Here is a 16,768-nt window from a genome sequence, read left to right as displayed (position 1 = left end):
GCCTTGCAAAGCAGGAGTAAGTCAATGCCACTGTGCCTCATAGCCAGAGTTTGCAGGGTCAGGCCCAAAGTTAAACTGATTGGGTTTGTCTCACTCCTCAAGCAGAGCGAAATGCAGTAAGCGATTTAGCAGCATCAACAGTGGTGAGAAGTAAAGGAGAGCCTTTGTTTTTAATTTTTTCTAATGCTCTGAGGAGATGGCAGTTATGGCTTTCTCTTGCTCAGATGGCTTAATTTGATCAGGTCCTGGAGGAATTTCCACCTTTCGTCCCTTCGCGTCACATCCTCCTTTCTTGAAACAAATATGAAATGCCCCTTTGAGCCATTTTTAGAGTTTAACAGTTATGGAACATCTGCGCACATAATCGCTTTGCATGTCATTAGACTCCCTTTTGTGATGCGTGCTCCATACCTGCGGGTTTCCTGTAGTACAAAGGCCTGAGCTACATCATTGGATCCAAGCCTCCCTGAATTCTGGGCAAGTTTGGACAGGGCTCCAGATCCAAAATTTACAGCTAAGACTCTTCTCTAGCAGGGAGATGAGATTTTTCCACCCAGGGTTATCAGGTTACAATTATATCACACTTCCTCCTACCAAAACCACAACATGTTGCCTGAAGGTAAAGATTGCCAAGAATTTTTTCCCGAATCAGTTTTTGGTCAAAAATGCCAATTCGTCAAAATTGAAACTTCATGAACCAGGTTCCGATTGGATGAATTTCCCAACTCGAAAAAAAAGTTGGAAAAAAGAATTTTTGAAACTGTTAAAACATCTTGCACTGACATTTTCAAAACAAAAAATTCAGATTTCTGATTTGAAATGACTTTGGTTCCAAATTGAAGCTAATTGAACTAAAAAAGGGGAATCAAAGTCCAATCAAAACCAAACGTTTCAAAATTATCAAAGCAAAGTTCCCACTGACCCAAACTGGGAAAAAATGTTGGCACACAAATATTTTTGAGAGTTCATCTTTTTGCCCCGGTTTGAGATGGGGGGGGGCGGAATTTGAACCTGAAATATTTGAGGGATGGGAAAACCATTTCCCATGCAGCTATACTGGAGGGAACATCGGCGACGACAATAAAAAGCTAGCCAAGTGTGCAGTGGTGTACATGGACACAGGGCGACGTTCCTGCCTGAGCCCAACTGAGCAATCAGCTAATGCCTTGACTTATGAGAACAGGGTGTGAGGCTGCTTCTCTTGCTGGAAAACTAGAATTCATGCCATTCAGTCTATGCAGCCCTTCAAAAAAGAACTAGATAAGTTCATGGAGGATAGGTCCATCAGTGGCTATTAGCCAGGATGGGCAGGGATGGTGTCCCTAGCCTCGGTTTGCCAGAAGCTGGGAATGGGCTACAGGGGATGGATCACTTGATGATGACCTGTTCTGTTCATTCCCTCTAGGGCACCTGGCAATGGCCATTGTCAGAGGACAGGATACTGGGCTAGATGGACCTTTGGTCTGACCCAGTATGGCCATTCCCCTGCTTTTTCAGGAGATGCTCTGCCTTGCTTAGCAAACAATCCCGCGGAGTACTAAGCATGACCTACTGATTGGGAGAGTAGCATGTTTTATTAAAAATACAAGCTAATATTTAAGAACATGTGGGAGGGGCACCGGGGTAGTGCATAAATCACCATCATGTTAGGAGGAAACCTCGATTTTTTGTGTGGAACGGGATTTTATAAACTGATGGGGAAATACCAAGCCCTAATGATGGTGGTGTTTTCATAGCCATCAGCTACTGGCCTGTCGGATGACCCAGCTCCTGCAGCTTGATTTCAAGAGAAGAAAGCATGCACAGTCCCCTAACTTGTCAGCTTGTTTCTCCCATCTTGGCTGGCCTTCTCTGATACCTTTAATCTGACTCGGCCTGTGGTTGTTAGTCATGTTTTGTGTTACAGTATTAACCAGGGACCCCATTGTGCTAGGCATTGTGTAAAGGCATAATAAGCGACAGTCTCTGCCCAAAGGAGCCTACCGTCTAAACAGACAAAAGTCCCCAACTTGACCATAAAACGTTCCTTTCCCTCTGAGGTTTGGTGCATGAGGATTTCAAAATGTTGGCAGCGTACCACCAATGAGGAACTGGTTTGTAGACCGAGAAACAATAACACTTTAAAAAAAAGAACTCCCTGGCTAGGGATAACAATATAAAGCAGCCTGCTCCTTGCACTATCCTGCCTGTCTCTGTAGAACCAAAACCCTGCTCACTGCAGGAGAACCTGTAGAATACTCGGGTCCAACAAAGAAATAGCTGAAAAGAGTGAGAGTTAAGGTTTGCTGTGCAGAGAGTAAGAGATTAGTATTTATCGGGGGCCATAGGGATGCCCAGCGTTCCACACTGTACAGATTCAAACGTGGCCCCCGACCCCGGGAGTTTACAATCAAACGCAGGCAGGATGAGCTCAGACTAGATGATCACACTGGTCCCTTCTGGCCCTTGCAAATCTATGAGAGGATGGGGCAAGAGAGCAGGGGTGAAAAGCAGGATCAAGGGACAGAAGGAGGCTGCTCTGGGGAGTAGTGGGCAGCGTAGAAGAATATGTACAGCTGAGAGATGGGGATGGGGATGGAGAGCAGGTGGGGCTGGGAGCCCAAATGTGGGGTTAGGGCAAGACTGTGTGCAGGTGAGGAGCTTGAATGTGATGCCTTCGGGGGCAGGGGAAGGAGTTCGAGGGGATACAGGGAGGTCTGGGCAGAGGCAGTCCGGGCACTAGGCGCAGGCAGAGTGCTTTGGAGCTTTGAAGCTAGGGCGGGGACTGGAGAAGCAGGTGGGGTCGAATGGGAGGTTGTTTCAGTGGAGGGGAAACAAGAATGCGCTTGCAAGCAGGTGGCAAGGGGCCAGATGGGTGGAAGATAAGGGAACGGGAGGGGCTGGGAGAAGGAAGGCTGGAGGGGAGAGGATGCGGCGCAGGGGACACATACGATGTGTCCTGACAGGGAGACACCTGAGATCGCACTGAATTTCTTCAGCTCTCTTTGTAACGACATGCTCACCTGAAAACCCCAGCAGGGTGGTAACTGCCCTGCTCCCCTCTCTGTACTAACCATGGGCCCTGGGGCCAGGCCTCAAAGCGTTGCTTGGCTCATTGCTGTGGAGAAATAGAGTAGCCCCATCCTCTTCTCCAATGTAAGAGCCATTTGATGTGTGCACCGCTGCGCTGGATCCCCTTGCACAGGCCTGCAGAGTCCATTTGCGACGAGCGGCGCCAAGCACTCGCCACTGTTAAGGAAAAGTTAGCACATGTGACTCCATTTTGGTTTGGGGCCCACCATTGTCTAAAAGCAAGCACATCATGCACCAGGAGGCGTGTTCCTTAGATACTGCATTCCTGTGAAAATCCTCCTCCTTGTCTCCAGCCTGCCTTGCCTCCCAATATCTGGTTTTTTGTCAGTCCCTAACTCCCTATCTCCTGGCCTTTGATGTGAGGCCTCCCATCCTGATAATAAAAGTTACTGATGCATGGCTTTAGGACCATGCTGTGTAATTAACATACTGGTTTAGCACGAGGAATGCACCAAGCAGGGATAGGTGGTAGATAAGAAAAGGGTTTGTTTATTGGCTAAGGTTTCCGATGCACGAGGGCAACATGCTTTGCTAAAAAGTATATAACCTTTGTATAATCTGTATTCGGGGTCCCCTCCTGGCTAGCAGGGGGGCACCACGCTCGAGCGTAATAAACTTGGTGTTTTTTGGGAACTCTGCAGTTGTGGACTTTGTTTATGTGCCTCAGCCTAGATTCGAACTGTGCGTGACCTATCAGGTGTAATTCGTAGCATTTGTCTGCGTGTCCTACCAGGTATAATTCGCAGCAGTTGTCTGCGTGTCCTATCAGGTATAATTCGTAACACCTCCAAGGAGCTCCCTGAGCTCCTGGACAAGGCAGGGGGAAACAGCAGAAAGGGCTCGAAGCTGCAACCTGGGATAAATAGCGCAACAGCTCATGCAAAGCACGGGAATGGGGGGGAACACAGTCCCTGGCTGGGAAGTTATTGGAAGCGAGGAGCAAAGAGGGTAATGGAGCGGGGGGAGATTTTTTCCTCTGAAAATGCCAGCTACAAATAAATTGTGCCATACGCACCTGGGGTATGTGACTATGGGGATGGAATTTGGGCCATGCACTAGCCTCATCCACTGCGTTTTCTATCTCCAGACTACGGCCGCCCCACACCTCCATCCCAGAGCGGGTACCATCGCTACCAGTTCCGTCTGTACGAGCAGCCGGCTCACGAGGCCATATCCCTAAGTCCAGAGGAAGAGGCATCTTTGGGTAAGAGATGACCTGCCTTCTCTGTGTGCTGCTGAGCTTGCGGTCTCTGTCTGTCTCTCTGTTAGCACAGCTGACATCTGAAGGGAATGATCACTTCATCATCTGTCTGCACGTCTGTTATTTCACCATCTCCCAGCTCAGCGTGGTCAAGTTTTCAAGCTGGGAGGCATCTGAGGACCCCAATAGAAAATATCCCCCAGTAGAGGCATAGCTGGGTACTGCAGAACAGATAGGGACTCTGGGTACCAATCCGTATGGGTGCGATCAACAGCAAAGCACGAGTGCTGGCTGGGTGGGGGCGGCAGCAGTTGCCCAGTAGGAAGACAAAAGGCGCTCGAGCAAGTTTGGGGGAAGGGCAAAAATTAGGGTCACTCCAAGTGGCAAAACCCCAACTTGCACTTACCCCATCCGCTTCAGTGGAGTTGCTCCTCATTTACACCAGTAAGAGGGGAATCCCGCCCCCACGTAAAGCAAAAGACATTAGAGCTCATAGAGGCAGGAGAGAAACAGAAGATTCTGCGCTTGCCTGGATTCCTATTTGTACCGGCACTAGACACCTGTTTTCTTGCTGTCCAGGTTTCTAACATGATTCTCCTGGTGAATGTGGATGGATATAACTAGGCTTTAAAAGATTTTTTAAAATAATTTCAGTGGCTAATATTGCTGTTCATTTGTAAGCATTTTTTTACTTTTATCTATTTAAATTTTCACAGTTGCCCAAAATTATGGGGGGGAGGGCGACAGACAATAATTATTTAATGACAGAAGATGCTGAGCTTCAAAAACATGACACATTATCACCATTAAAATATAAATTGTCACCGTCACGTCAAAATATACAAAGTAAATGTCCTTAAATCAACCTATAATATATTCTTAAGCAGCATTTTTCTGTCTTTGCCTATCTGTAAATATTGATTCTCACCGATGGAAATATTTTTGTCAGTTTGGTTGTGCACAGTGAAATAGATGTTTACCCATATTTATCAATGAAAATCTAATCCTTCCAAGCCTAGATATGAGAGACCCCTTTTTATATCTGTGAAGTGTATCGTGTCCTTTCTTGGCCCTATAAACATCCAATTTAGACAACAGCAATGAGGTAGTTTGCATGCTGTGAAGCTGGGCGAATAACAGATGTTTTAGTTTGAGGGCAATTTCAAAAATCCCCTAAAAAAAAAAATTTAATTTGGGGTCAGACCAAAAATGGACATTTTTGGTGAAATCAAAAAGTAAAAAAAAAAAAATTGGTTTGAGTCAAACCAAAGGAAACAACATGTTGATTTTGTTTGACCCAAAATGTTGCGCTTAGATTTTGAGCATTTTAAAACGTATTCGAACTTTTTTAATAAAAATCTATGAAAATTTTGAAATGAAAAGTCATTTTGAACCCAAAAAATGCGACTGTTTCATTTAGAAAAATGTCAGAATGAAACTGGTTAGATTTTTTTCTGATTTTTCCCCTCAGGTTTCATTTCTAAACAAAGAATTGAGTGAAACGTTTATGTCACCAGATATGCATTTTTCACTGAAAAAATTGTGTGCAAAACATTTTGCCCAGCTCTAACTCACCCTCCCATCTGGCAAAATTCAGTCATGGTATAAGTGAGTGCAACTCCAGTGATTTCAATGAGCTGAATTAGATCCCCAGAGTAAGGGACAGAATTGATTGAGCTACCTTCTCCCCTGGTGTAACACCATTAACTTCAATCAAGTTACAGTAGGGAAGAATTTGGCCTATCATATCACATTTCCCCTGCTCACAGGAAACATGCTTCTCCAAACACCATGATTTTGGTTCTGATCACTGTGCAGAGATGCGGGGGCGGGGGTGTGTGTGTGTGTGTTCAGTTTGAATATTGCCAGGTTCTGGACTAACCCTACAGACTCAATGCGTACCGCCCCCCGAATGTGCTGGGTCACGTATCCTATTGCTTGCTGCAATGTGTGTAGTTAAATAAGAGAACAACAATGTTAGATAATTCACCTGTGCTGGTGCACAGAAAAGGGCTGGCAAACTTTGTGGAGTCAGGTATCGTCTTTTTAAGAGAACAGGAGAGAAAATTTCATGTAATACTTTATTACTGTTTTATTTACTTAGCCCCCACAACATACTACAGACATAGCCCTGTCCAGTCAGCTTGCGGTCTAGTTCTGGCACAGATGTTCTAGACACAAATAACACACCATGCAATGATACATGAGGTGGAGAAATTTTCCCAAGGTCATTGCTGGGATAATCCTCATTCCTGGTACTTCTGTGGTGGGTTGCATCCAAGGATCTCAAAGCACTTTGCAAAAAGTCACACTTTAGTCTCAAACCCACAGGCAGAAGCAGATGGGGAAACGGATGCACAGAGAGGTGGACCCCAGGGTCAGAGCAAGTCTGTGGGAGAGCCACTGAGAGAACCCAGGATTCCTGACTCCCAATGCCATGCCTTTGTCACCAGACCATCTTCCCTCCCATCCTCCTCTGTGGGTGAAGAATGTTTTGGGGATGAATTCATAGGGAGAGTGGGAGGTCACAAGAAGAGGGAGATGCAGGAAAATGCATGGGAATAGGAGCACAAAAAGGAGGAAGGGAGCAGTTAGGAGGGCCAGGAGCGAAGGGAGTGAGAGGGTTAGTGGAAATAACAGGAGGATCGGTGTAAATGGAGTAGGAGGAGAGCATGGCTGTAGACTCAACATGGTTCTTACCGAAGCTGCCAGGGGTTAGAAACGTGAGGATCAATGAGGGAAGAAAAGCAGAGCTGACACAGGGAAGGAGCAGAGTGGAGGCAGGGCCAATTTGTGTGAAGAAATCCCACTGTGGATCAGGCATTTCCTTAGAAACCCTCCATGGATGGAGCACATGCAGGATGAGGGGCTAGTAAAGCACTCTCATCTCCATACCTCCAAGATGCTGGGGGGCCGGGCAGCAGGTCATGAGAACTATAAAAACAGCCAGGACCATTATTATTATTTATTTCTATTGCCTCAGTGCCCCGGCCCTGGACATTGTGCTAGGCACTGTGCAAACACAGGACAAAGCCAGTTCCTGCCCCAAAGAGCTTACAATCTCAGTATAAGACAAGAGACAACAAATGGAGACAGACAGATAGACGGAGAGTACAAGGAAACAATGAGACAATACTGGTCAGCGCGAGGAGCAGAGGTCTCATCCAGCGGCCTAACCATTGTCACGTTTTTTGTAGAGGAGAGTTTTAAGAAGGGATTTGAAGGAGGTCAGTGAAGTACCTTGGTAGATGTTTATGGAGGGAACAAAAGATAGCAGGGTGATGGACAGAAATCCTCTGAACCAACAGTCAAAGGGAGGATACGGCATGCTCTGGAAGAGGAGGGCTTTCTGTGTGGGGCAGACAGCAGCCCTAATAATGTGTGCATCCTATGATACCGGTATGTTCCCCCATTTCCTCCACCCCACCCTGGCCAGACTCGTTTGTCTCATACACCTGTTAGGGCTTCGCTTGTAGGTTGGAGCAGGGCAGTGGAGTGGAGAAAGCCAATGTTGGAGCAGGGCTTTCCCCAAAGACTCATGTTTATGGTATGTTTGTACAGCACCTCACACAATGGGGCCTGACCTGATGTTTCTGCAGTGAGACAGATCCCAGAAAGATCCTAGTTCTACCTCGGGAGGCCCAGAGTCGTGCAGGTGCCTTCGAAGGGGTCCCTAAAAGGAGCAGGGCTGGTGTATCTTTTGGGATGAGGCTCAAGGAGCCGCTGTTAAGAGCTGTAAAAAACCACCCAGCCGGCCAGCTCTAAATCACTTGAGTAGCAGAATCCAAGGTGGGGAGAGGTCTCAATGGCTGTGAAATGCTGACAAATCCTTGCTGGCACGTCCCCAAGCTTAAGCAGTTTCATCAGTGACACCTCCGAGCTATTATGCATATCAGGTGGTGAGATAAACATCAGGAATAATGAGATTTGGCAATGGAGTTGCACAAACAGCCCTGAAATATTGTTCATAAAATCCCTGCCCCACCAGGCCAGGAACGTCCTCCTCATGGAGGGATGACCAGGGTCTCAAAGAACACTACTGCATCATGAATTTTTCACAGGCAGGATATTAAGAGACAGGCAGAGGGTCAGCTGCAGGGACACCCTGCAAGGTGGCCTCATCCACGGAGATATACGAGAAGCACTGGCAACAAACAAAATCCACGTGCAGAGCCAGAGCCATGTCTGTCTCAGAAAGTTGTGCAAAACAAGTGCCTTGCGAGCAATGAGAGAATAGGGGTCAGGTACATCTAGCAAATGATGCTGTGCTTCCCTGCCCTACCCATGCAATTAGTATTGTTATAATGTATTATTTGTGTTAGGCACCGAGGTGTCCCAGCCCAGGATGCACTAGGCACTGTACAAACGCAGAACAAAAAGATGGGTGCTGCCCCCAATGAGTTTACATGGCATGAGCCTCTTCAGCCTCCTCGGGCCTTGGCTACAGGGGGGGAAGTTTACAAATCCTCCGCACCAAGTGATGGGGGGGGGCATAAAAGCACCTAGATCGATCAGATCAGTAATTCTCGACCCTTGTAATACTGTAACTCTCTAGTTTCAACACGGCCTATGAGCGCACAGAAGTTCTTGATAACACGAAGGAGTGCACGAATGCACCTAGCATTCAGCATACAGTCTGTAGCTACACATAATTGCAACATTCCCACCCAGTGGTCTCCTGTGGTTCAGGGGTGACTGGATCCAGTATTTTGGATCGGCCCTTAAAGACCCTGTGGCCAGCTGCAAAGTTCAAACCTTGACCCAGTTCTGAATTTTCCCAAATCTGAGGGCCAGATCTGCAAGTGGTGTAAATCAAGGTAGCACTAATGAAGTCAGCAGGGCTACTCCAATGTACAGCAGTCATGGATCTGACCTTTGTGAGATAATTAGACTCTGGTGGGGTTGCTTCAGGGCCATCTTTATCCGTGGTAAATGCTACTGCTGTTCCTCATAGTATGAAAGTCTTTAATTTTGAACATTACATCAGAAGTGCTTATAAAAATAATGTTTTATCATGTTTTCAATAGAAACTATTATTGCAAAGCCAGAACAACAAGCATATTAAATGTAGAATCCATTGTGGAAAAAAATCAATTAATAGCATATCATTGACTAACATATTTAACAAATGCCTATATTAACCAATATCTCATACCCTGGATTAAGCTATAAAGCAATAGGCAGGCACAGTAGTCTAAAAGAAAGCTAATTTATTAAAGCAAACAATTCAAAAATACCCAGTTGAGTTTGCCCATATCTAGCCAGCTTCTTAAATCCATCCCAGATATATACACTCATGGACAGCAGGTTGACCTGGATATGAGTCTTTGCTTATAAACTCCCATGTTGTACCAGCAAGGAAGAATCCAGTTCTGTAAGTAGATTTACAGTGGATGGCTCTGATATGCTTCTCTATCTATCACCATACATACGCATCTATTTATCTGTCTTATATCATATCTTAAATGGCCCCATTCACCTTAGTATATAAATCCATGGAACACCCCAGTCCATCTGAATGAAGGTTACTCTGAGACTTCGTTCTGATATATTAATATATCCAAAGTATTTTGGCTTAAACCTTACTGGCAAACACATAGACATTTCTGTCACTAATACAGATGGGCTTAGGTCACAAAATTGAGAACCAGATCTAGGGTTTTCAGCCCACCTCAAAGTTTGGGTGGGTTGGGAAGGTTCATGTGTTGAGTTAAGGGCTTCGTCCACTGTAGAAAGAGTGATCAGCTATGAAATCTGGATTTGGACCAGGGCAAGTTTGGATGCAGGGTTTTGGTTCAGGCTCATGCTAGTCACTCCAAGCACCAAACCTCTTCTAAAGGCCCAGCACAGTAGGAGTGGGAGTTATTTTGCATACCCCAGCCAGCATTATCTTCAGGAGACAGAAGATGCAGATTTCAGAGTAGCAGCCATGTTAGTCTGTATCCGTAAAAAGAAAAGGAGTACTTGTGGCACCTTAGAGACTAACAAATTTATTTGAGCATTCGCTTTCATGAGCTACAGCTCACTTCATCGGATGCATACAGTGGAAAATATAGTGAGGAAGATTTTATATACACAGAGAACATGAAACAATGGGTGTTACCATACAGACTGCAAGAAGAGTGATTAGGAAAGGTGAGCTATTCCCAGTAGGAGAGCGGGGGTGGGGGGGGAACCTTTTGTAGTGATAATCAAGGTGGGCCATTTCCAGCAGTTGACAAGGACAGTAGGAGGGGAAATAAACAAGGGGAAATAGATTTACTTTGTGTAATGACACATCCACTCCCAGTCTTTATTCAAGCCTAAATTAATTGTATCCAGTTTGCAAATTAATTCCAATTCAGCAGTCTCTCATTGGAGTCTGTTTCTGAAGTTTTTTTGCTGAAGAATTGCCACTTTTAGGTCTGTAATCGAGTGACCAAAGAGATTGAAGTGTTCTCCGACTGGTTTTTGAATGTTATAATTCTTGACGTCTGATTTGTGTCCATTTATTCTTTTACGTAGAGACTGTCCAGTTTGGCCAATGTAGATGGCAGAGGGGCATTGCTGGCACATGATGGCATATATCACATTGGTAGATGTGCAGGTGAATGAGCCTCTGATAATGTGGCTGATGAGATTAGGCCCTATGATGGTGTCCCCTGAATAGATATGTGGACACAGTTGGCAACGGGCTTTGTTGCAAGGATAGGTTCCTGGGTTAGTGGTTCTGTTGTGTGGTATGTGGTTGCTGGTGAGTATTTGCTTCAGGTTGGGGGGCTGTCTGTAAGGAAGGACTGGCCTATCTCCCAAGATCTGTGAGAGTGATGGGTCGTCCTTCAGGATAGGTTGTAGATCCTTGATGATGCGTTGGAGAGGTTTTAGTTGGGGGCTGAAGGTGACGGCTAGTGGCGTTCTGTTATTTTCTTTGTTGGGCCTGTCCTGTAATAGGTAACTTCTGGGTACTCTTCTGGCTCTGTCAATCTGTTTCTTCACTTCAGCAGGTGGGTATTGTAGTTGTAAGAACTCTTGATAGAGATCCTGTAGGTGTTTGTCTCTGTCTGAGGGGTTGGAGCAAATGCGGTTGTATCGTAGAGCTTGGCTGTAGACGATGGATCGTGTGGTGTGTCCTGGATGGAAGCTGGAGGCATGTAGGTAGGAATAGCAGTCAGTTGGTTTCCGATATAGGGTGGTGTTTATGTGACCATCGCTTATTAGTACTGTAGTGTCCAGGAAGTGGATCTCTTGTGTGGACTGGTCCAGGCTGAGGTTGATGGTGGGATGGAAATTGTTGAAATCATGGTGGAATTCCTCAAGGGCTTCTTGTCCATGGGTCCAGAGGATGAAGATGTCATAAATGTAGCGCAAGTAGAGTAGGGGCGTTAGGGGACGAGAGCTGAGGAAGCGTTGTTCTAAGTCAGCCATAAAAATGTTGGCATACTGTGGGGCCATGCAGGTACCCATAGCAGTGCCGCTGATTTGAAGGTATACATTGTCCCCAAACGTGAAATAGTTCTGGGTGAGGACAAAGTCACAAAGTTCAGCCACCAGGTTAGCCGTGACATTATCGGGGAAAGTGTTCCTGACGGCTTGTAGTCCATCATTGTGTGGAATGTTGGTGTAGAGGGCTTCTACATCCATAGTGGCCAGGATGGTGTTTTCAGGAAGATCACTGATGGATTGTAGTTTCCTCAGGAAGTCAGTGGTGTCTCGAAGATAGCTGGGAGTGCTGGTAGCGTAGGGCCTGAGGAGGGAGACTACATAGCCAGACAATCCTGCTGTCAGGGTGCCAATGCCTGAGATGATGGGGCGTCCAGGATTTCCAGGTTTATGGATCTTGGATAGCAGACAGAATACCCCGGTCGGGGTTCTAGGGGTGTGTCTGTGCGGATTTGTTCTTATGCTTTTTCAGGGAGTAGTTACAAATGGTGTAGTTTCTTTTGGTAACCCTCAGTGGGATCAGAGGGTAATGGCTTGTAGAAAGTGGTGTTGGAGAGCTGCCTAGCAGCCTCTTGTTCATATTCCGACCTATTCATGATGATGATTGCAGAAGATGCAGAGAATCTTTGCAAGTAATTAAACATAGTAATCCTGGATCCTCTCTAATTAACAAAGAGGAAAGCTTGGGACCTGCACAGCCCCAGAATGATGTTCTGTGCCTATGTGACAATTGATTTCTAATTATTCCATATGCAGATGATATCTCTCCTTAATCCTGTCTCTTCCTAATTCCTCACACACTAGATCCAGCTATTAGCAACATTCACTAAATTCCCCCTCGATGGATCAGGGAACTTTATCTGAGTCATTCATCTTGAAGATAATTGGCCACTTACGCTGTAAAGACACTTCATTTCAACAAGTATTTTGCGGAGCATGCTCCACTTTGTAACACATGCAGGGTTCTACCATTCAATTACACGGTGGTGTGGCTGCACTACGGCAGGGTGGATCATGTAATATCATCTCGGGGCCGGAGGGCCTAAGCAGCAGCAATGACTTCGCCCTGGTGATGGGAAAGGTAGGTTGGGAGACCTAATCAAAGAGCTTTCTGCCACAGACAGCTGCTGATCAGATAAAAGGGCTGCGTGACTTCAGTGGGAGTTGTAGGTGTTCCGCACCTCTGAAAATCAGTCTGCTTAAGTAGATGACTTAACTGTGGATTTCGGTGCCTAATTTTTGGCAGCCGAGTTTGAAAATTTTGGCCTAAGGGCATGTCTACACGCCCCAAAACAAAAAACAAAACAAAAAAACCCCCACAGCAGTGAGTCTCAGAGCCTGGGTCAATTGACTCAGGCTTGTGCTGCGGGGCTAAATAGCAGCGTACGTGAAAACCTGGCAAGATGGGTGGGTCTCAGAGCCTGAGCTCCAGCTCACGCCAAACAGCTACACTGCTATTTTTAGCCCCGTAGCACAAGCCCCGCGAGCCTGAGTCAGTCGACCCATTCTTTGAGCTCCCCCTACCCCCTCAGTGCCGACGTACCTTTAGTGACTTGTCCAGGAGGACAGAACACTCCAACCTCTTAACTTGACATGAGGGAGTGACCCCGTAACAGAACCCAGGAGTCCTAGAACGCCCTGCCCTGTGTTCTATCTACTAGACAAGGCACCCGCTCTATAGCAGATGTCCCCTGGGACACAGAAAGCGCTCTACCCCTGAGGCGCTCACCATGTACGCAATAGTTAGAACATCACCATGTACCAAAAGATCAGTGGCTAATTCCGAGGCTCTGTAACTCACATGTTTCAGATTACACTCCACTGGAACTCGATGCAAAATGTGTCACTCCCGGGTGCAAGATTTTTCACTTAAGCTATCTTTCATCCTACTGTTGCATGGTCTGTTGTCTGCTGGCTGTTAGAACTGCTTGAGCTGTGTCCAAAAGATCTGTAATATATTAGTATATCTTGTCACTGGACTCTCTGATACATTAGCATCTCAATTTGTCCAACAGCTATGCTGGGCTCTGTGTTGCAACTGTCACAGTAGAGGGTCCGTTACTTAAATAGTTGGTGGAAGGTTATTTTTAACTCTTTCCGACTGACTCACATACCTTGTGTGTCCAACAGTTGCTGCTGGATCTAACAAGCACCCCTCAGGGGCCTGTCCATTTGAACCCCCATGGACAATTGTTAGTGGGGCAGAAGTCCTAAATGCATCCAAACAAAGGGCCAGATTCTGTCATGACAGGGGTTTTACACCAATGTAACCCCGTTGACTTCAATGACATTAATGCTGATTTACAGCACAGCATCAAATCCTCCGTTGTTTAATACTTTTTGCAAATCTTTTCCATCTCTTACACTGAAACCCAAAGTCAATAAGCGGAAAATTGCAAATATATGTTCTACAGCACATTAAACTTATATTAAAGCTCTGACGTCAGTTAACAGAAGCCAGGAAATGGAAATGGAAAGCTATTCTCCAGGGCTCAGACCACCCCACTCTTCCTAAGAATTGCCGGGTAAGAGCCACACCAGATCACCCATTGCTCTAATACTGAAGCCCACCAGGAGTTGTTAAGATCAGCCTTAACTCTCAGTTTTCCCTAGTCTTGCTTTAAACCAGATCCTTCTTGTCATTTTAATATAGTATTTTTGTTGACTTAATAGAGCCCCATGTATCTATTGAATAAACATGAATTGCCAATATATTCCATCTGTTCATTGCTGTCAGAATTAGTAGAAGGATGGGATACTTAATCAAAGTGCCTTCTACTTGCAGACTGCTCATGATCAGATAGAAAGCTACTTGCAGAGAACTGCTTGTAAGACTCATCAGTAAGATGAAGCAGATTGGTATCCACACTTTCTTTCATCCAGTTATGGAAGAAACAATGTGCAAATAGTTTCCATGATATCAGTATTCAAGGGAAACTGACAAACATACTGTAGAAAAACCCAAGGCCATCTAGGAATTCAGTACTGTCACTCCTGCCATGTGCTTAGCCACTCGCAAGTTCAGGACAACAAGGGGGACAGAAGTCAGAGCCTCTTGCACCAAAAGCGTACATCTCCTGCCACGTTAGCTAAATAAGAATCTTCGTTAGTTGTTAGCAATATAGGATCTATGAAACACAGGGAAGCAGTTCTTGCTGCATCCAGTAGATGGCAATGGTACATTTATCTAATTATCAAAGATATTTCCAAAGCACCTACCATGCACTCAAATAGCAAAGTGGTAAGCACTGGATAGCCAGATAGATAATCTGCTTAGACCAGTGGTTCTCAACCAGGGGTACTCCTGGAGCTATGCAGAGGTCCTCTTGAGGATACATCAACTCATCTAGATATTTGCCTAGTTTTACAACAGGCTACAGAAAAAGCACTAGCACAATCAGTACAAACTAAAATTTCATACAGACACTGAGTTGTTTATATTGGCTCTATATACTAGACACTGAAATTTAAGTATAGTATTTATATTCCAATTGATTTATTTTATAATTATATGGTAACAATGAGAACATCAGCATTTTTTCAGTTATAGTGAGCTGGGACACTTTTGTAGTTTTATGTCTGATTTTGTAAGCAAGTAGTTTTGAAGTGAGGTGAAACTTGTGGGTAGGCAAGACAAATCAGACTCCTGAAAAGGGTACAGTAGCCTGGAAAGGTTGAGAGCCACGGATGTAGATTATAGACTCTATGCAGCACAATCCATTAGAATACATATTTTAAATTCCTTATCCTTGTTACTAATAATCCCAGAGATCATTCATTTAGATCCTATTTTATTGGTCCGACAAAGGGAAATACTTGAACTGTACAGTCAGGAGAAGAAAAGTCTCTCAGGTTGCAGCCAACACTGAGATGATACAAGAAAACATTGCTTTTAGGCATAAACAGTTCTTTGACTTTTCATCTGTTTGGAACATAAAAACAGAACCTAGCCATTGGCTTAAACAGCATGGCATGTGGATGAGCTCAGATTATTACAACTGAAACACTTTAAAGTTCTAATGTATTAATCTATTAACGGATTGTTTAGTTTTTGCAGTTGGGCTGATGGGAACAGTGAAACAGGGTTAGTCAGCTTCCTCTTCTGTTTCTATTAATTTTCACATCTCTGTGTACTAGCACAATACTGTTGGATCAGGGCTTCTAAATTTAAATTCCCTCCTAAAATGGGTCCACTGAAAATGAATGTAAAAGATCATGAAAACATTTCTCTTCCCATTAGCCATTGATAAAACTTTCACCTCCCCCACACACAGCCACCTTGCATCTTGAGCATAAAATAAGCAGGCAGTGCCCTTTTAATAAAACAGAGGCCTGACATCTTAATGGCAAGCCATTTGCTCCACATAGACCCAGAGGGGCTCAGACCTCCAGAAGAGGGCACTAAACTGCGACCTATGTATGTTTTTTCCTCCTTGTTCAGATCAATGGAAAACAGAAAGGAACAAAATTAAAATAGCAAAAGATAAAAGTAAAATAAATCCTATTGTTTCCCCTCCCTGGATGGGCAGTTAGAGAAGTTTACAGTTATACATAAGAATAGCAGCTACTGGCCAGAAGACAGATGCCAAGATAGCTGGCTGAGAAGTGGCCTAGATATATCCTCCAGTATGCGGGTAGGTAAGCAAATGGATCTGTCAGTCATGTGCCTGGCAACCCTTACTAATGATAATTTGCATGAACATAGCACCATTCACGCAGAGATCAGAAAGCTCTTTACAAGGAGAAATTAAGTCTTGCAGCACAGTATCATGATCACCATTTCTCAGGTGGGGAAACTGAGGCACTGACAGAGTTAGGTGACTTGCCAAGGTCACCCAGCAAGTTGGTGGCAGAGCTGGAGACAGACCCCAGAAGTCCTTTCAGTTTGTCCCTGGTTCCCCCCCCCCCCCCATTAAACTCCACAACCTGCCTGGTGCCACAGACAGATGGGTCTGCTCCCTGAAGCTCTCACGACTGCCATCTCCTGGTGAGGCAACTGACCAGGTCCCTTTGAGCCGCTGCCTTGCCAACAAAATCCCATGCGTGAGGAGAGCATCCATCTCACATGCAGCCACA

The 16,768-nt window shown here is 45.2% G+C and overlaps 1 protein-coding gene across 5 annotated transcripts in view; it reads left to right on the top strand.

The window, feature by feature from the left end:
• PEBP4 (phosphatidylethanolamine binding protein 4) overlaps nucleotides 1-16,768 on the top strand; it is a 210,658-nt gene that overhangs the window by 180,888 nt on the left and 13,002 nt on the right. For all 5 annotated transcript variants that reach the window (XM_043536176.1, XM_043536175.1, XM_007068327.4 and 2 more), the window contains exon 6: nucleotides 4,160-4,276. In XM_043536176.1, the coding sequence (XP_043392111.1) occupies nucleotides 4,160-4,276 (117 nt within the window). The remainder of the gene's footprint in view (nucleotides 1-4,159; nucleotides 4,277-16,768) is intronic.

The sequence above is a fragment of the Chelonia mydas genome, chromosome 26, assembly GCF_015237465.2.
Source record: "Chelonia mydas isolate rCheMyd1 chromosome 26, rCheMyd1.pri.v2, whole genome shotgun sequence".
Taxonomy (NCBI): domain Eukaryota; kingdom Metazoa; phylum Chordata; order Testudines; family Cheloniidae; genus Chelonia; species Chelonia mydas.
Note: the sequence above shows the minus strand (reverse complement) of the source record. Positions and strands in the feature narration are given on the sequence as shown.